Source organism: Procambarus clarkii, chromosome 13, assembly GCF_040958095.1.
Source record: "Procambarus clarkii isolate CNS0578487 chromosome 13, FALCON_Pclarkii_2.0, whole genome shotgun sequence".
NCBI lineage: Eukaryota > Metazoa > Arthropoda > Malacostraca > Decapoda > Cambaridae > Procambarus > Procambarus clarkii.
In genome coordinates this window covers 8,950,838-8,972,818 of record NC_091162.1, presented here as the reverse complement: position 1 = coordinate 8,972,818, position 21,981 = coordinate 8,950,838, and the positions used below count along the sequence as shown (strand labels likewise).

The 21,981-nt window shown below is 45.4% G+C and overlaps 1 protein-coding gene across 1 annotated transcript; it reads left to right on the top strand.

Moving 5' to 3' along the window:
* Positions 1 to 2,626: 2,626 nt before the first annotated feature.
* Positions 2,627 to 7,494, top strand: LOC138364320 (proteoglycan 4-like). Its single transcript, XM_069323922.1, has 2 exons — positions 2,627 to 2,692; positions 6,250 to 7,494. Exons 1-2 carry the CDS (start codon positions 2,627 to 2,629, stop codon positions 7,492 to 7,494), a joined length of 1,311 nt encoding a protein of 436 aa, XP_069180023.1.
* Positions 7,495 to 21,981: the final 14,487 nt, after the last annotated feature.

Genomic DNA, 21,981 nt, shown 5'->3' with positions numbered 1-21,981 from the left:
CAGGGGCATTCAGGGTTAAAGAAACTTTGCCCATTTGTTTCCGCCTAGTGCGGGAATCGAACCCGCGCCACAGAATTACGAGTCCTGCGCGCTATCCACCAGGCTACGAGTATAGTTTGTAATTTGTATAAACCATTTTAGGAATGCTAACCCCCTCAATATATGAGGCTTGGAGGGTATTAGTGTGGTAATTGGCGTCTAGGATTGTTAAGGAGATTAGTCAGTATGTGGGGGCAGGTAATTAGAATGTTTTGAGCTAAAAGATCAGGTCATGGGACCCAGGCGAATCCATGTGTACCCAAATGTTCACAGCGACTATAGTGGATTTGGATCAATGGATTTACTGACATATTTTGCAGAAACGGCTAAAGGGAACAAACGCTTGCCAGTAACGGTTGGTAACTTTTCTCGTTATTGTAAATTAGTTCCTATCCAGGACAACACAGCAGCAACAATAGCCAGAGCATTCCATGATCGAATCATTTACAAACATAGTGTGCCCAAAAGTCATCTTTCGGACAATGGTTCAATAACAGCATATTAAAAAAAACAGGAAAATATTATTTTTTTATTTATATATATATATATATATATATATATATATATATATATATGCAAACAAGCCTGAATGGTCCCCAGGACTATATACAACTGAAAACTCACACCCCAGAAGTGACTCGAACCCATACTCCCACAACTGGTATGTACAGGGACGCCTTAATCCGCTTGACCATCACGACCGGACATAAGGAAGTGATAGCCGAGGCTATTTGAACCACTTCCCCGCCGGCACTCGGATGGTAATCTTGGGCATAGCATTTTATCAAATCACCTCATTCTTTGGGGCACACGTGAGGAACACAAATGCAAACAAGCCTGAATGGTCCCCAGGACTATATACAACTGAAAACTCACACCCCAGAAGTGACTCGAACCCATACTCCCACAACTGGTATGTACAGGGACGCCTTAATCCGCTTGACCATCACGACCGGACATAAGGAAGTGATAGCCGAGGCTATTTGAACCACTTCCCCGCCGGCACTCGGATGGTAATCTTGGGCATAGCATTTTATCAAATCACCTCATTCTTTGGGGCACACGTGAGGAACACAAATGCAAACAAGCCTGAATGGTCCCCAGGACTATATACAACTGAAAACTCACACCCCAGAAGTGACTCGAACCCATACTCCCACAACTGGTATGTACAGGGACGCCTTAATCCGCTTGACCATCACGACCGGACATAAGGAAGTGATAGCCGAGGCTATTTGAACCACTTCCCCGCCGGCACTCGGATGGTAATCTTGGGCATAGCATTTTATCAAATCACCTCATTCTTTGGGGCACACGTGAGGAACACAAATGCAAACAAGCCTGAATGGTCCCCAGGACTATATACAACTGAAAACTCACACCCCAGAAGTGACTCGAACCCATACTCCCACAACTGGTATGTACAGGGACGCCTTAATCCGCTTGACCATCACGACCGGACATAAGATAGCCTCGGCTATCACTTCCTTATGTCCGGTCGTGATGGTCAAGCGGATTAAGGCGTCCCTGTACATACCAGTTGTGGGAGTATGGGTTCGAGTCACTTCTGGGGTGTGAGTTTTCAGTTGTATATAGTCCTGGGGACCATTCAGGCTTGTTTGCATTTGTGTTCCTCACGTGTGCCCCAAAGAATGAGGTGATTTGATAAAATGCTATGCCCAAGATTACCATCCGAGTGCCGGCGGGGAAGTGGTTCAAATAGCCTCGGCTATCACTTCCTTATGTCCGGTCGTGATGGTCAAGCGGATTAAGGCGTCCCTGTACATACCAGTTGTGGGAGTATGGGTTCGAGTCACTTCTGGGGTGTGAGTTTTCAGTTGTATATAGTCCTGGGGACCATTCAGGCTTGTTTGCATTTGTGTTCCTCACGTGTGCCCCAAAGAATGAGGTGATTTGATAAAATGCTATGCCCAAGATTACCATCCGAGTGCCGGCGGGGAAGTGGTTCAAATAGCCTCGGCTATCACTTCCTTATGTCCGGTCGTGATGGTCAAGCGGATTAAGGCGTCCCTGTACATACCAGTTGTGGGAGTATGGGTTCGAGTCACTTCTGGGGTGTGAGTTTTCAGTTGTATATAGTCCTGGGGACCATTCAGGCTTGTTTGCATTTGTGTTCCTCACGTGTGCCCCAAAGAATGAGGTGATTTGATAAAATGCTATGCCCAAGATTACCATCCGAGTGCCGGCGGGGAAGTGGTTCAAATAGCCTCGGCTATCACTTCCTTATGTCCGGTCGTGATGGTCAAGCGGATTAAGGCGTCCCTGTACATACCAGTTGTGGGAGTATGGGTTCGAGTCACTTCTGGGGTGTGAGTTTTCAGTTATATATATATATATATATATATATATATATATATATATATATATATATATATATATATATATATATATATATATATATATATATATATATATATGAGTTCTTACATGGTTGTAAAGCCACTAACACGCGTAGCGTTTCGGACAAGTACTTAATCCTAATTTTTCCAAGGAATACGACGTCGCCAAATTGTTTAACAACCAGGTACCTATACACTGCTGGGTGAACAGAAGCTACTGTTAAGGAATGGCACCTGGACCATCCTCCCCGGCCAGAATACGAACCCAGGCCAATGCGCTGACGGAGCTCCGGGTGAGTGTTTAGCCACTGCCCCACGGGAACTGCTGTATTTAAAGCATTGAGATTTTGACAACAGTAATTTGGATGGATTTATTCTATTAGTGAATAAATCCCATAAATTCTTGAATTAAGGCAGCAACAGGAGACACCAAGGATTTTGACCAGATGACCAACAGGAAAGCCTGGTCGGAGACCGGGCCGCGGGGCCGTTGATCCCCGGAACCTCCACAAGGTAGCCACAACGTAAGTGATCTCTCAAGTTATTCTTTATGGCACTCCATGATCCTTCCAAATAATATGATTAGTGTACCACAGATGTGGCCACATATTTACAGTACTAAGCAGTATATATATATATATATATATATATATATATATATATATATATATATATATATATATATATATATGTATATATATATATATATATATATATATATATATATATATATATATATATATATATATATATATACATTTTCTTCTGTCCTCCATGGATAGGGTTAGGTTAGGTTAGAGATCTGTTAAGCCGTAATCACCTGGACGACTGCTTGTTGGGGTTGAGCTTCGGTTCTTTGGGCCCGCCTCTCAACTGTCAATCAACTGGTGTACAGGTTCTGCATTGCCATACCTGTCACAGGTGTTTTTAACACATGCGTACCAATATTTTGTACCCTGTTATGTATTAACTGTATTTAAACATTTTTTGTATTATTTATATATTACAATACACGACTTCAAGGGTTCTTCCTCTCAGCGTTCAAGCAACCACCCACAGAGTAAAGGATTTCTCCCGTTTTGCCAATGAATACCTGTGTAACCTCTTGAGAGTTTGCCTGTGTCACTGTCCACTCATTATATTTAAGTATATACATTAGCAAATATATGCAAAAATTGTATTTTTTTAACTATCTAGTTTATTGTATTGTGTGGTTGCTGTAATTCAGGTTTCTTGATGTATTTAAGATAGCTTTCTTTCTGAATTATTTCCGAGCTCATTGTTTCTAAATGAAAATAATTTGGGTAGTATTTCTGGGTACATACTAGTTCATAGTCGATGACTGGATATGTTGCTTCGTTAGTGACGTTACTGAGGGTTGTTAGATAACCATGATCAAGCAGTTGTTATCACACGACTTAAGACATGGTCCAGGACGGACCGATAAGTCGTCTTTACTTCACTTTCTGATGTCAGGTTCGGTTATCTTCGTTCTTGAGTGACTTCAAAAAGTTTATGTGCTAAGTTTTGCAGATGCCAAGTGATGTCAGGAGATATGTGTGAACAAGTGATCTGTCAGTAACTGGTGATCAACGCAGCTGTCAGTAACTGTGTGATCAACGCATCTGTCAATAACTGTGTGATCAACGCAGCTGTCAGTAACTGTGTGATCAACGCATCTGTCAGTAACTGTGTGATCAACGCATCTGTCAGTAACTGTGTGATCAACGCAGCTGTCAGTAACTGTGTGATCAACGCATCTGTCAGTAACTGTGTGATCAACGCATCTGTCAGTAACTGTGTGATCAACGCATCTGTCAGTAACTGGTGATCAACGCATCTGTCAGTAACTGTGTGATCAACGCATCTGTCAGTAACTGTGTGATCAACGCATCTGTCAGTAACTGTGTGATCAACGCATCTGTCAGTAACTGTGTGATCAATGCATCTGTCAATAACTGTGTGATCAACGCAGCTGTCAGTAACTGTGTGATCAACGCATCTGTCAGTAACTGTGTGATCAACGCAGCTGTCAGTAACTGTGTGATCAACGCATCTGTCAGTAACTGGTGATCAACGCATCTGTCAGTAACTGTGTGATCAACGCATCTGTCAGTAACTGTGTGACCAACGCATCTGTCAGTAACTGGTGATCAATGCATCTGTCAGTAACTGTGTGATCAACGCATCTGTCAGTAACTGAGTGATCAACGCGTCTGTCAGTAACTGGTGATCAATGCATCTGTCAGTAACTGTGTGATCAACGCATCTGTCAGTAACTGGTGATCAACGCAGCTGTCAGTAACTGTGTGATCAACGCATCTGTCAGTAACTGGTGATCAACGCATCTGTCAGTAACTGGTGATCAATGCATCTGTCAGTAACTGTGTGATCAACGCATCTGTCAGTAACTGTGTGATCAATGCATCTGTCAGTAACTGGTGATCAACGCAGCTGTCAGTAACTGTGTGATCAACGCATCTGTCAGTAACTGTGTGATCAACGCATCTGTCAGTAACTGGTGATCAACGCATCTGTCAGTAACTGGTGATCAACTCATCTGTCAGTAACTGGTGATCAACGCAGCTGTCAGTAACTGGTGATCAACGCATCTGTCAGTAACTGGTGATCAACGCAGCTGTCAGTAACTGGTGATCAATGCATCTGTCAGTAACTGTGTGATCAACGCATCTGTCAGTAACTGGTGATCAACGCAGCTGTCAGTAACTGGTGATCAACGCATCTGTCAGTAACTGGTGATCAACGCATCTGTCAGTAACTGTGTGATCAACGCATCTGTCAGTAACTGGTGATCAACGCATCTGTCAGTAACTGTGTGATCAACGCATCTGTCAGTAACTGTGTGATCAACGCATCTGTCAGTAACTGGTGATCAACGCATCTGTCAGTAACTGTGTGATCAACGCATCTGTCAGTAACTGGTGATCAACGCAGCTGTCAGTAACTGGTGATCAATGCATCTGTCAGTAACTGTGTGATCAACGCATCTGTCAGTAACTGGTGATCAACGCAGCTGTCAGTAACTGGTGATCAACGCATCTGTCAGTAACTGGTGATCAACGCATCTGTCAGTAACTGTGTGATCAACGCATCTGTCAGTAACTGGTGATCAACGCATTTGTCAGTAACTGGTGATCAACGCATCTGTCAGTAACTGTGTGATCAACGCATCTGTCAGTAACTGGTGATCAACGCATCTGTCAGTAACTGGTGATCAACGCATCTGTCAGTAACTGTGTGATCAACGCAGCTGTCAATAACTGTGTGATCAACGCAGCTGTCAGTAACTGGTGATCAACGCATCTGTCAGTAACTGTGTGATCAACGCAGCTGTCAATAACTGTGTGATCAACGCAGCTGTCAGTAACTGGTGATCAACGCAGCTGTCAGTAACTGGTGATCAACGCATCTGTCAGTAACTGGTGATCAACGCATCTGTCAGTAACTGGTGATCAATGCATCTGTCAGTAACTGTGTGATCAACGCATCTGTCAGTAACTGGTGATCAACGCAGCTGTCAGTAACTGGTGATCAATGCATCTGTCAGTAACTGTGTGATCAACGCATCTGTCAGTAACTGGTGATCAACGCAGCTGTCAGTAACTGGTGATCAACGCATCTATAAGCTTTTGAGAGATGAGTTGAGGTCCTGCGTCCCACCAACCAATGCAACGACCTAGACAGTTTGTTGACAAGAGCCGTTGACAGGGTGATTGACTTGTGTTGTCAGCTGTCAGACTGTGTGACGTCGACCAATCAATGGGCCACTGTAGGCCTCTGACGTCATAGCCATAGGGCCAGTGTCCACGCCGTAGGCAGGGTACTTCAGTTAAGACAACAAGACAACAAGACAACAAGACAACAAGACTACAAGACAACAAGACAACAAGAAAATAAGACAACAAGACTACAAGATAACAAGACAACAAGACTACAAGACAACAAGACAACAAGACAACAAGACAACAAGACTACAAGACAACAAGACTACAAGACAGCAAGACTACAAGACTACAAGACAACAAGACTACAAGACAACAAGACAACAAGACAACAAGACTACAAGACAACACGACAACAAGACTACAAGACAACAAGACTACAAGACTACAAGACAACAAGACAACACGACAACAAGACAACAAGACAACAAGACAACAAGACTACAAGACAACAAGACAACAAGACAACAAGACTACAAGACAACAAGACAACAAGACTACAAGACAACAAGACAACAAGACAACAAGACAACAAGACTACAAGACTACAAGACAACAAGACAACAAGACTACAAGACAACAAGACAACAAGACAACAAGACAACACGACAAAAAGACTACAAGACTACAAGACAACAAGACTCCAAGACTACAAGACTACAAGACAACAAGACTACAAGACAACAAGACAACAAGACTACAAGACAACAAGACAACAAGACAACAAGACTACAAGACTACAAGACAACAAGACAACAAGACTACAAGACAACAAGACAACAAGACAACAAGACAACACGACAACAAGACTACAAGACTACAAGACAACAAGACTCCAAGACTACAAGACTACAAGACAACAAGACTACAAGACAACAAGACAACAAGGCTACAAGACAACAAGACAACAAGACAACAAGACAACAAGACAACACGACAACAAGACTACAAGACAACAAGACAACACGACAACAAGACAACAAGACAACAAGACAACACGACAACAAGACTACAAGACTACAAGACTACAAGACAACAAGACAACAAGCCAACAAGACAACAAGACTACAAGACTACAAGACTACAAGACAACAAGGCAACAAGGTAACAAGACTACAAGACAACAAGACAACAAGACAACAAGACAACAAGACAACACGACAACAAGACTACAAGACAACAAGACAACACGACAACAAGACAACAAGACAACAAGACAACACGACAACAAGACTACAAGACTACAAGACTACAAGACAACAAGACAACAAGCCAACAAGGCAACAAGACTACAAGACAACAAGACAACAAGACAACAAGACAACAAGGCTACAGGACTACAAGACTTGTAGACAGTTTTTCCTGCAGTTCCTTACAAGTCATAACCACTAACCACCACAACTAACAACCAAGGGTCGTAATAGTACTCAGCTGACAGTGCCAGATGATGGGCTGAGAGGGTGGTCACTGGACAGTGCCAGGGGGGGGGTAGGGGGGCACCAGCTGACGTACCTAATGGTCGGGCGAACGTTCGTTTGGCGAACGAAGAAAATTTGTCGTGTGCATTCGAGTGGAACGCCAGGCGCTAATGACCGGTGGTTGGGAGGGGGGGGGGACTGGGGGGATTGGTGGGGGGGGGGACTGGGGGGATTGGTGGGGGGGACTGGGGGGATTGGTGGGGGGGAACTGGGGGGATTGGGGAGGGGGGGACTGGGGGGATTAGTGGGGGGGGGGATTGGGGGGGGAAGGTGTGGGGTCATCTCTCTCGTATATTACGGTATGAAGTTAAGGTAAATTGATGTTCTTACCTTCCGCGGTCTCTGAAGACCTGTAATCAATACTCGGTGATCTTAGTTCATCCCCCTGGCGTGAGACCAGTAGGGGGAGCTTCTCCACCCCCTCCACACGCCCCTACACCCCCTCCACACACTCCCACATCCCTCCACACACTCCCACATCCCTCCACACACTCCCACACCCCCTCCACACACCCCCACACCCCTCCACACGCCCCTACACCCCCTCCACACACTCCCTCACCCCCTCCACACGCCCCTACACCCCCTCCACACACTCCCACATCCCTCCACACACTCCACACACTCCCACACTCCCCTTCCACACACCCCACTACTCACCCCACACCCCTCCATTCACCACATTTCCTCCCCCCACCCCTCTCAATAACACCCCCACCCCCCAACCCCACTCCCCCACCCATCACATTCCTCCCCTCCCCCCCCCCCCAATCCCCTCTTCTCACCATCCTCACCATTCGGGAGTAACTACCCGACTTCGGTTCCATCAACGACCACTTTGGGGTCGTTCCAGGTGGTCTTCGAGTCTGGTTAACTCCGCAAAGCTTAAATGGTTGTGTTGCTGTATTGAGAGCAGCTGGAGGAAGTCTTTTGTTCGCTATATCTACGTGGCCGCTGTACCTGGTCATGCCTAGGTTCAGCGGCGCTACTGATGATGTCGGTGAGCTTCATCACTGTTCCTTCCTGTGAGAATAGTGGACCTCAATACCCATCCTGTGAGAATAGTGGACCCTATACCCATCCTGTGAGAGTAGTGGGCCCTATACCCATCCTGTGAGAATAGTGGACCTCAATACCCATCCTGTGAGAGTAGTGGGCCCTATACCCATCCTGTGAGAGTAGTGGACCCAATACCCATCCTGTGAGAGTAGTGGACCCAATACCCATCCTGTGAGAGTAGTGGACCCAATACCCATCATATGTGGTTCTTTCTACAAAGTGTCCAGGTAACAGATGCACTTCTCACTCTCTGTAGGCTGCTCAAAAGCAGGCAAAGGTGGTAATCAATGCCCTCTTCAACACGCTTTGCTAACTCATCAGTTGAGGGACCTTTTCGTTGGCCAAGAAAAAGCAAGATCCTTAGGATTCCGACATGGTTGACTTGGATAAGAATCTGCAGCCTTGCAAGCACGTTGTAGTAACGTCTTAAGGGGAGCATAGTGCAATCAAGAATCACTGTGAGGTATTTACTGTTAAGGTGTCGAGTCTGAATACTTGTAAACGTGTTGGCGCGGAAGGAGTTTGGTAAATAATTATCTTCGACAGAGTAATGGCCCAATTATTTCCCCAAACTCGCCATTCAGAACGGGATCCGTCTCAAGCTGTCAATAAAGCTGCACTTTATTGGTGCACTTGCGACAGCATATGTGAAGTGGTGTAGGCATGTGCCAGTGTAAGTTGTGTGGGTAGTGAGGGTCCATCACTCTGGCTTAAGGCCTTGTACCTTGCTTCAGGGCGACGCATGCGATCGTCTATAATCACCTTATTGGGTGGGTGGAAAGGGACATTAACTTGGAACGGTGTTGGTCTCTCTAGGTGTTGGTCTCTCTAGGTGTTGGTCTCTCTAGGTGTTGGTCTCTCTAGGTGTTGGTCTCTCTAGGTGTTGATCTCCCAGGGTGTTGATCTCAGAGGGTGTTGATCTCCCAGGGTGTTGATCTCCCAGGGTGTTGATCTCCCAGGGTGTTGATCTCCCAGGGTGTTGATCTCCCAGGGTGTTGGTCTCTCTAGATGTTGATCTCCCAGGGTGTTGGTCTCCCAGGGTGTTGGTCTCTCTAGGTGTTGGTCTCCCAGGGTGTTGGTCTCTCTAGGTGTTGGTCTCCCAGGGTGTTGGTCTCCCAGGGTGTTGGTCTCTCTAGGTGTTGGTCTCCCAGGGTGTTGGTCTCTCTAGGTGTTGGTCTCCCAGGGTGTTGGTCTCTCTAGATGTTGATCTCCCAGGGTGTTGGTCTCTCTAGGTGTTGGTCTCTCTAGGTCTTGATCTCCCAGGGTGTTGATCTCCCAGGGTGCTGATCTCCCAGGGTGTTGATCTCAGAGGGTGTTGATCTCCCAGGGTGCTGATCTCCCAGGGTGTTGATCTCCCAGGGTGTTGATCTCCCAGGGTGTTGATCTCCCAGGGTGTTGATCTCCCAGGGTGTTGATCTCCCAGGGTGTTGATCTCCCAGGGTGCTGATCTCCCAGGGTGTTGATCTCCCAGGGTGTTGATCTCCGAGGATGTTGATCTCCCAGGGTGTTGATCTCCCAGGGTGCAGGGAAGAGTCGTTGTTGTGAGATCTCATCTCATCTCTCTCATCTCTCTCATCTCTCTCATCTCATCTCTCTCATCTCATCTCTCATCTCTCTCTTGAAAGAGATGAAGAACTTGATGTATTCTCATGTCTATAATCTAGTAATCCATTATGAGGAAATCACTTACACATGGATTGTTGAGTTCCTTCCTCATCTTTAGTAACATAACTGCAGACGACGAGTCACCATAAACTGGCTGAAGATATGATGACCAAATCACTCTTCAGAAGATGAGGAGACGACGGCGGTTCGGTCCGTCCTGGACCATTATCAAGTCGATTGTCGATCGAATTGATTGTCAATCTTCAGTCACGTTACTGTGACTCATCGTGTGCATAATGATATGTTGTTTAGATTTGCAAGGCATTAGAGTTGTAAGGGGGGGGGGGGGGGTTCCCAGCTGACTGGTGTGGTAATGTTAGAGTGTCTCCAGGCTTAGATCACCACTCTACGTGTACCAAGCGAGGTGTACACATTATGTACACAAATTCTAGTGTAGCCCAAGTGGCCCAGAGCAAGATCGTCCCACAAATGCCATTGTGTGCCTGTCAATTGATTAATGAGGACCAACTGAACATCTTACACAGATGAGATGCCTAAGGGGACACCAGGCATTTTATTTGGAATTCGAGGGTCAGTTTCTTCATCAAACAAAGCAAGGGAAAATACCTTTGGTCAAGACTCCGAACACAATCAGTAACGTGACAGTGGTACTCCACTCTCAGATGGGACTATGTGCTTGAAGCCAGCAGGAATACTTCCCTTCACTGACTGTATCATGATATTGGCAGTTTTCCCTCAAGGAGCACTGCTGAGCTCCCTGGATGCAAGGAACACTGATCTTAGTTACGGAGCCTTACGCTATGCTCATTTCTACATTTCGTCTGCCATTATGACATGTAATTACTGCGCTAAGCTCCAAGTATATCAGCTAACTCTACATTAAACTGTTCGTCATACATTCCACGATCACCCTAGATTCACATTAGAACGTTATTCGATATTAAGCCATTTCATGATCTGAAAAGCACCAACAGGTGACTGTAATCAGTGGAACAATCATGTAATATCTGTGTAATCAGTGTGCAAAGCATTGGGAAGGGAAAAGTGAACAATTTATGTCACACTTGGGATGCCTCCTGTGTCATCTGAGGACACAGGAGGCATCTTAGCCGCTGCATCTCCGCCATGTGAAGTGAGTCTATGTCGCATGCGAAGTCCATTCCTCCCAGCCGCCACCTATGACATTATTCATGACAATGCACATCATTCATCATGATGATATCTTGCATGGTCCAACATGCAGAAGTGAGTGTTTCCAGCCGCCTAGCAGGGAATTCCCAGCACGTTGCCATGCGCCAAAGAGCAGCATACCAGTTGCATATGTTGCCACGTGCAGGAGTAGAGGAGTTGCCAGACCAGTTATAGAGCAGGGACCAGATTCACGAAAGCACTTACGCAAATACTTACGAACCTGTACATCTTTCCTCAATCTTTGACGGCATTGGTTACATTTATTAAACAGTTTACAAGCATGAAAACTTGCCAATCAACTGTTGTCATTGTTATAAACAGCCTCCTGGTGCTTCGGAGCTCATTAACTGTTTAATAATTGTAAACAAAGCCGCCAAAGATTGAGAAAAGATGTACAGGTTCGTAAGTGCTTGCGTAAGTCCTTTCATGAATCTGGCTCCTGGTTACTGTGTGTGTGACTGAGTGCCTGAGAGATCCCGGCCACTGTAGGTATAACACTTTGATTTGAACCTTAAAAATGTTCTGATAATTGTTCGCCTCTCTGCGTGTAGCTCTGTGCCTGCCTGGAAGATCCTCTCACCAACTAAGACCTGCAACAGATGAGGGTCGAGATATGTAAGACAGTCAGGGAGCGTCGTGACTTACCAGTGAGGCAGTAAGGTCTTTCACCTCACTCAAAGTGACGCTCAATATAACGGTAAGTGAAAGTCTTCACAAATCCCTCATTTGTGCTGTTGTCTTACTCTTGGTGTGTCCCATTGAATTAATTGTTTATGATCATTTATCTCGCCCATTAGATCAGTTCTCGAGTCATTGCGCATGCGCTTGAGACATCCCGTCTTCTGCCTACTGGCTGTGATAGGAAATCATGTTAATTGAAAACATGCTTCACTGAGCGACTGTTCCATGTCTCTGATGCAATTAAATTTGCATGACACCAGTCCAGAGTAATGAACTTTCAAGTGTACTAGTTATTAAGTTATTGGATAAACATTCCACTTGTGTTTATATGAAGACTATCTCCTAGGACATCGCAGCTCGCTATTGGTCACTCCAGTACGTGTCTGTGCCTGCTATTCACAACATATAGATTTGGAATGAGAATCTCTTAAAGTATTCTTTTGCTTAATCTGCACTAGGTATTCTCACGACCATGTGAATAGTACCGTGGCAAATACCTTCCTGAGGTCGACCATATACCCAACCCGTCCTCCTAAGGTTTTCCAACGTCTAGAAAACGGTCAATTTAAAGTGCCCCTTATCCTAACCTACCAGAGGACCCAAAACAGAAAACGGGACAGTAAGTCATTTTCGCCAGCCGCTTCCATTTTCTAGTACGACCATTGTTGGTCTTATGTAACGCATACGAGCGAAATGCGACGTTCTTCATAAGAGTTATAGCAAGCGGGATGGTTGGATATACAGTCAGACCTGACTCCACGAGCATTGTCTCAAGGAGTGGATCATTGGTCTTTCATAAATATTCAAAGATAGCTGGTCAAATCTTTCAAAGCATTCCGGGCGCTGTTTATCATATGCACGTTGGAGACTTTGCATGCACAAGGTGGTCAGGAAAAGAGCAGTATCCCCTCAAGTTTACAGTGAACTGATTCATACAGAACAGAGGGTAGGACTGAAGACTCGTAACTCTGAACTTTTCTATTTCATTGATAAAATACATATAACTGCATGACATGTCAGTTTGCAATGCCAAAGACTTTCTTTAGATATAGAAAAGTGGAATATGTTTTTTTCAGTATACAGAGTGAGAAAGATGGCAATTCAATGAAGTATATATATATATATATATATATATATATATATATATATATATATATATATATATATATATATATATATATATATAGGGGTACCACCACTGGTTTAATTAAAGGGACCCACATCCTCGAAGAAGAAAATAAATAGTGTTCAGAGAAGACCTTGTGGATTCTCACTGAATACTTTAATCTTTTCCTCTCCTACCACCCCTATTATTTTTTTTATTTGATTTTATTGCAATGTTACAGTGCAATGTTACACACACATATATATATATATATATATATATATATATATATATATATTCTTTCTGTGAATAAAGCCATATATCAGGAAAATGAAAAGTCTATAATTCTATGAAGATGATGGCTTAGAACAATCCAGTCTGGATTCGTTTCAAGACTACTACTCAATTTCTCAATTTCTTTCATTATTATGCAACCCATACCCATCCCGTGGGCGGTGGTGAAAAGGGCTACAGAGGAACATAATGGGTTCAGTTCCAGAACCCAATTGTCCATTTAGCCAAGTGGCAATCTTTTGAGGCAACTACTAAGGGAAAATACATTCTTGTGGATAGGGTTTGGAATGCAAATATTGAGACTAAGGAAGGATTTCCTGAAAACCTCACTATCACCCCTTCCCACTCTCCATCACCCCCCCCCCCCCCGCCCTCTTTCCCCCCAAACCACACCAAAACCACATCCCCTCTTCTGGCCTGGTGATTTGACCATTAACCCCCCTTTTCTTATGTCTCTTGTGAAGACCTTAATGTCAACCCCCTTTTCATGTCCTCTCTACAACCCGTCCTCCAAATAGAACGTCGCATTTTGACGTACACTTTACCCTAAGGCCAAAAATCGTCGTACTAGAAAATGGGAGCGACTCGTGGAATTGATATATTGTCCCCGTTTTCTGTTTTGGGTCCTCTGGTAGGTTAGGATAAGGGCACTTAAGTACGATAGATTCTTAACGTTGGGAAGTCTTAGGAGGACGGACTGGTCTCTATTGAAGATTCGGCATAAACTACCTGTGAGTGCTAATGAGGCCCATTCCTCTCCTGTGAGTGGTAGTGGACCCCATACCCATCCTGAGGGTGGTAGTGGACCCCATACCCATCCTGAGGGTGGTAGTGGACCCCATACCCATCCTGAGGGTGGTAGTGGACCCCATACCCATCCTGTGGGTGGTAGTGGACCCCATACCCATCCTGAGGGTGGTAGTGGACCCCACACCCATCCTGTGGGTGCTAGTGGACCTCAAACCCATCCAGTTAGTGGCTGTGGGCCCCATACCCATCCTGTGGGTGGTAGTGGACCCCATACCCATCCTGTGGGTGGTAGTGGACCCCATACCCATCCTGAGGGTGGTAGTGGACCCCATACCCATCCGGTGGGTGCTAGTGGACCTCAAACCCATCCAGTGAGTGGCTGTGGGCCCCATACCCATCCTGTGGGTGGTAGTGGACCCCATACCCATCCTGTGGGTGGTAGTGGACCCCATACCCATCCTGTGGGTGGTAGTGGACCTCATACCCATCCTGTGGGTGGTAGTGGACCCCATACCCGTCCTGTGGGTGGTAGTGGACCCCATACCCATCCTGTGGGTGGTAGTGGACCTCATACCCATCCTGTGGGTGGTAGTGGACCTCATACCCATCCTGTGGGTGGTAGTGGACCCCATACCCATCCTGTGGGTGGTAGTGGACCCCGTACCCATCCTGTGGGTGGTAGTGGACCCCGTACCCATCCTGTGGGTGGTAGTGGACCCCATACCCATCCTGTGGGTGGTAGTGGACCCAATACCCATCCTGTGGGTGGTAGTAGACCCCATACCCATCCTGTGGGTGGTAGTGGACCCCGTACCCATCCTGTGGGTGGTAGTGGACCCCGTACCCATCCTGTGGGTGGTAGTGGACCCCATACCCATCCTGTGGGTGGTAGTGGACCCAATACCCATCCTGTGGGTGGTAGTAGACCCCATACCCATCCTGTGGGTGGTAGTGGGCCCCATACTCATCCGGTGGGTGGTAGTGGACCCCCATACCCATCCTGTGGGTGGTAGTGGACCCCGTACCCATCCTGTGGGTGGTAGTGGACCCCATACCCATCCTGTGGGTGGTAGTGGACCCCATACCCATCCTGTGGGTGGTAGTGGACCCCATACCCATCCTGTGAGTGGTAGTGGACCCCATACCCATCCTGTGAGTGGCAGTGGGCCCCATACCCATCCAGTGAGTGGCAGCGGGCCCCATACCCATCCTGTGGGTGGTAGTGGGCCCCATACCCATCCTGTGGGTGGTAGTGGACCCCATACCCATCCTGTGAGTGGTAGTGGACCCCATACCCATCCTGTGAGTGGCAGTGGGCCCCATACCCATCCTGTGGGTGGTAGTGGACCCCATACCCATCCTGTGAGTGGTAGTGGACCCCATACCCATCCTGTGGGTGGTAGTGGACCCCATACCCATCCTGTGAGTGGCAGTGGGCCCCATACCCATCCAGTGAGTGGCAGCGGGCCCCATACCCATCCTGTGGGTGGTAGTGGGCCCCATACCCATCCTGTGGGTGGTAGGGGACCCCATGCCCATCCTGTGAGTGATAGTGGACCCCATACCCATCATGTGGGTGGTAGTGAAACCCATACCCATCCTGTGGGTGGTAGTGGACCCCATACCCATCCTGTGGGTGGTAGTGGACCCCATACCCATCCTGTGGGTGGTAGTGGACCCCATACCCATCCTGTGGGTGGTAGTGGACCCCATACCCATCCTGTGGGTGGTAGTGGACCCCATACCCATCCTGTATGTGGTAGTGGACCCCATACCCATCCTGTGAGTGGTAGTGTACCCCATACCCATCCTGTGGGTGGTAGTGGACCCCATATCCATCCTGTGGGTGGTAGTGGACCCCATACCCATCCTGTGAGTGGTAGTGGACCCCATACCCATCCTGTAAGTGGTAGTGGACCCCATACCCATCCTGTAAGTGGTAGTGGACCCCATACCCATCCTGTGAGTGCCAGGGACACATATCCATCCGGTCTTGTAAACCTCACTATCGCCTCTATCCTGTCTCCTGTCTTCAAGAATAACAGTGAAGACTGTAATCCTTCTGACGCCCTCAGTCAGTCTGTCGTTACCAGTTAACAACTGGAGCAAGGAAGGGGCCCCGACTCTCACCACAGTCCTTACCTTGAGTACCAGAGTACCAGTTGCACCTCTGTTTTTCAACGGGGGTATTCTGCACATCCTGCCATGTCTTCTGGTCTCATGTGATGTTATTTCTCTAAATCTTTTGTTATAATACTTAATGATCTCTTCCAGTGAGAGTTTTCTCTAACTTTCTAAGAGTTCTTTTTTTCTCTAACTCTAAGAGTTCAACTCACTGATATTCTCTATTATTACTATCTCCCAGACTCATTTCCTGACTCACTGCTCAGTGTAATCTCCTGTGTTATCTGCTTACCTGCTGACTCACCATCTTGACTCACCGCTACCTGATTTACTGATGCTACTTTTTTTTTGTCTGAGGTAAATATCATCTCAGCTTAGCTGTTATCAGTTGCTTTTGCCATGTGCATTATAATATACGCAGTGGTCCCATAATATATGTGTTTGTGTGTGTGTGTGTGTGTACTCACCTAGTTGTACTCACCTAGTTGTGCTTGCGGGGGTTGAGCTCTGGTTCTTTGGTCCCGCCTCTCAACTGTCAGTCAACAGGTGTACAGGTTCCTGAGCCTATTGGGTTCTATCATATCTACACTTGAAACTGTGTATGGAGTCAGCCTCCACCACATCACTTTCTTATGCATTCCATTTGTCAACCACTCTGACACTAAAAAAAGTTCTTTCTAATATCTCTGTGGCTCATTTGGGCACTCAGTTTCCACCTGTGTTCCCTAGTGCGTGTGCCCCTTGTGTTAAATAGCCTGTCTTTATCTACCCTGTCAACTCCTTTGAGAATCTTGAATGTAGTCATCATGTCCCCCCTAACTCTTATGTCTTCCAGCGACCTGAGGTTTAATTCCCGTAGTCTCTCCTCGTGGCTCATACCTCTCAGCTCGGGTACTACTCTGGTGGCAAACCTTTGACGCCCTCCTGACGCTGCAATCTAATTATCCAGCTGGAATGAGGTGAAGAATGGAGCTGCAGGGCGTGGAATACCAGCTGGACAGCTGCGGTGGCGTGGTATTGACAGGAAGTTGCATTATTGCAAATAGAAAGCAACATTCTATTGCTCTTCTTACCAACTAGAAATCCAACACACACAGAGATCACAATAACGTGATGCATCAAGTGAACAAGCTCGTAGCTCAGTCGGTTAAGGCAGTGTCTGGGATGCTCCCGGACGCAGGTTCGAATCCTCGTCACGGCCCTTGTGGATTTGTTTATAAATCCAAGCTACACTTAATCTGCTCAAGAAACCCCTTTCTAGTGTTCACCATTTTCTTACTTTCGCTGTAAGATAAAACAAGAGATACTTTGACAAGAAAAGTGAATATGAATTTGTCTTAAGTAATGAATTATTCCGCATAATTAAACCATATAATTACGTGATATCCAAAACTTTGAACAACATTGTAAAGTGGGGGCGATGAGTCACAATAACGTGGCTGAAGTATGTTGACCAGACCACACACTAGAAGGTGAAGGGGCGACGACGTTTCGGTCCATCTTGGACCATTCTCAAGTCGATTGTGAGTGGTCCAGGACGGACCGAAACGTCGTTGTCCCTTCACTTTCTAGTGTGTGGTCTGGACAACAACATGGCAAAGTGTTGATGACCAAACCACACACTAGAAGGTGAAGGGACGACGACGTTTCGGTCCATCTTGGACCATTATCAACTCAGTGATTCATCGTCTGCATTGGCTCCTGAGCTGAGATAGCGGTTCCTGCTATCTCTGTGAACTACCAGATAACTGATAAAGGTACTTATCATTAACTGACAAGTATCCTTATCGTTCGTCAATTAACTAATTTAAATACGCTTTATATCTATGAAAAGATAGTTTTACTCACAACATTTCTCATGTGAGATTGGGCGAACTGCCTTGCGCGTTTTAACGAGGCAGTTTACCGTGTTAATGAGTGATTAGTGAGGCTGAAAGACACTCTACTTTCTCTCATCATCTCATTGTTACGAGGTCATCTGAAAGTTGTATAAATGTTGTTGTTGTTGAATTCTTCTCATTCTTCTTCATTATTTTTATTATTACACAGATAAACCTGCGTGTATATATATATATATATATATATATATATATATATATATATATATATATATATATATATATATATATATATATATATATTTATATATATATATATATATATATATATATATATATATATATATATGTATATATATATATATATTGTGACGATAATCTCCTTCAAGATATTGAGCCTGCTCTTCCCTCCAAAAATACGTCGATACATCTATATAAAACTACTATGGAAGAAATGTCCAACAACGACAACAACACCAGCAAGGTTTGCCAGAGCGCAAAACGTATGCAGCCAGGGACACCTGCTTCACCTCAAACCGCCAAACTACCTGTCTTGTTGCCGGCTCCTCGCTGATTGGCCGCCGGTCCAGCTGCAACTGCACTCACCCACCATACTACTTGATGTCTGGGGCCGCCACGACCTCAGTCCTCAGAATATTCAGTGCTTTCATACGGTTAACACTTCTTCCTGGTAGACTAAAGCTTTGGCTTACGTGGACTAAGAGAGGTGATAGCTTAAAGCCAATATTCCTGCACCAATATTTACGTTATTTGCACTTCTTGTTATTGCTCACTTGTCTTAACGTAACTTTTCACTTTGTCATTTAAATTATTCTTATTATTTTGATTGATTTTATTATACGAATTTGAATGTCCATTTTATTCATGTTTTGTTTATTTAACGTAATTAAAATTTCATTGTTAAAGTTTACTTGTGTTTTGTGTGTCTTCTCCTTACCTTACCACAGACGAAGTTCCAGATTTTCTATTTTTTTTAATACTATGTGACGAGGCCATACCCCTAGCTTTGAACAGCCGAACACCAACGCGTTACCGTCACAATATATATATATATATATATATATATATATATATATATATATATATATATATATATATATATATATATATATATATATATGTATATATATACATATGTTAAGTTACAGCAAGATTCTAGCTCTGTTATTCGGGGAACATGAAATTGAATCACAAGAAGGTGTCCAACAGGGTGACCCTCTTGCTCCTTTTCTTTTCTGCCTAGTCATCAAGGAAGTCACTGATAATCGGTCCAGTGAGCTCAACATTTGGTTTTTGGACGATGGTACTCTAGCCGGCTCCCCAGCCTCACTCTTGGACGACATAAGAATAATTCAGGAGCAAGGAGCAAGTCTAGGCCTCACTCTGAACTCTTCCAAGTGCGAAATAACCTCCACCAACCAGCACATAATAGAGCAAATAAAGGTTGTTTTGCCTGATATTCACATAACCAACCCTGAGGACAGCACACTTCTAGGTGCTCCTCTCGGAAGGAATGCCATCGACGGGGTCCTTGGTAAGAAGATCACTGACCTGAAGAGGATGAACGAGAGGATTGAAGACATCGATGCTCATGATGCACTTTACCTCATCACCAGGTGCTTGTCCCTCCCCAGGCTGACCTACTTTCTTAGATGTTCGCCATATTTCAACAATATTAAATTAGAAGAGTACGACAGCTTGCTGAAATCCTCACTAGAAAAAGCCCTCAACCTTTCTCTCAGCGACTTACAGTGGAAACAGGCCTCCCTTCCTGTCAGACTCGGGGGCCTTGGCGTGCGCACAGCAACACAAATTGCTGTACCAGCGTTCCTGTCCTCTTCAGTGGGGTCTGACAACTTGGTGAAGGAAATCCTACCTGAGCACCTAGTTCAACAGGCTGGGGTACATGATCCCAGCTTCACAGACTGCACAACCAAATGGATCTCTCTCGCAGGACCAGCACCCCAACCACCGCCTTCTGAAGCCCATAAGCAATCCAGCTGGGATCGCCCCATTGCCGACCAAGAAGCTGCGACTTTGCTAGAAGCTGTGACAACACCACATGACACTGCCCGACTTACAGCTGTAGCAGCTCCCCATGCAGGTGACTTTCTATTAGCAACCTTAATGGCTGCAACTGGCACTCGTCTCACACCGCAGGCCCTCCAAATTGCTGTGACTCTCCGCCTCGCTGCCCCAATCCACACCGAATGCAGGTGTATTTATGGCGAGGCAGAGGCTGACAGGTACGGACTGCATGGCCTTCTCTGCTAAAGGACAGGAGGATGGCATGCAAGACACGGCGAGGTCAATGACATTATCAAGAGAAGCCTTACCACAGCCGGTTGTTTAGCAGAGAGAGAGCCCCGTTACCTAATGCCCCACAACGCTACTAAGCCTGTCGGTCGCCCAGGCGGGATCACGGTGAACCCCTGGAAGAATGGTAGACAGTTGGTGTGGGACTACACTTGCGTTTCAACCTTAACCAACACCTATGTTGACTTCAGAGCTACACAAGCAGGAGGAGCTGCCAATCACCGGGAAGCGGCCAAGTCACGTAAATACAGAGACCTTGAGCACCACTACAATTTTGTCCCCATTGCCTCAGAGACACTTGGTGCCTGGGGTAAAAGTGCTGCTAGCTTTTTGAAGGAGTTGGGGTCTAAGCTAATCGAAACAACTAGAGACCCTAGAGCTGCCAACTTTCTCTTTTAGCGCCTTAGTGTGGCGATCCAGAAAGGAAATGATCACGGCATCCATGGTTCCTGCCCGCCATCTGAGGAGCTCTACAACTTGTGACAAGTAGCCTTGTAACCTGCATGTAATCGTTGTAACCCTTTTTGTGTAATGAAATTTTCAAATAAAGTTAGATATATATACACACATACAAAAAGAATAGGGGAAGTTGGAGAAGAAAATATCAAAGTGTTCAGTGAGGATCCACAAGGTCTTCTCTGAGTACTCTTTATTTTCTTCTCCGAGGCTATGGGTCCCTATAATTGCACCAGAGGTGGTAACCTTATATACATATTAAATATATATATATATATATATATATATATATATATATATATATATATATATATATATATATATATATATATATATATATATATATATATATATATATATATATATAATGTGCTTGTGACTAGGATGTCTGCATGTAATTAAGTAAATGGGGTTGAAAATTACTCTGCATATAAACTTGAACTTACAAAGCGATTACTGCCGCAGTGACTCTGTTGAGTGTGTGTGTGTGTGTGTGTGTGTGTGTGTGTGAGTGTGTGTGTGTGTGTGTGTGTGTGTGTGTGTGTGTGTGTGTGTGTGTACTCACCTAATTGCACTCTTCTAATTGTGCTTGCGGGGGTTGAGCTTTGCCTCTTTGGTCCCGCCTCTCAACTGTCAATCAACAGGTGTACAGGTTCCTGAGCCTATTGGGCTCTATCATATCTACACTTGAAACTGTGTATGGAGTCAGCCTCCACCACATCACTGCCTAATGCATTCCATCTATTAACTACTCTGACACTGAAAAATTCTTTCTAACGTCTCTGTGGCTCATCTGGGTACTAAGTTTCCACCTGTGTCCCCTTGTTCGTGTCCCACCCGTGCTGAAGAGTTTGTCTTTGTCCACCCTGTCAATTCCCCTGAGAATTTTGTATGTGGTTA

Bases quoted from the DNA above. Each gene is read 5' to 3' on its own strand.
- LOC138364320 (XM_069323922.1), top strand. From the start codon at position 2,627: ATGGCACCTGGACCATCCTCCCCGGCCAGAATACGAACCCAGGCCAAT. The intron at 2,693-6,249 runs GTGAGTGTTTAG...AGGGTACTTCAG, and splicing joins ATGCGCTGACGGAGCTCCGG to TTAAGACAACAAGACAACAA.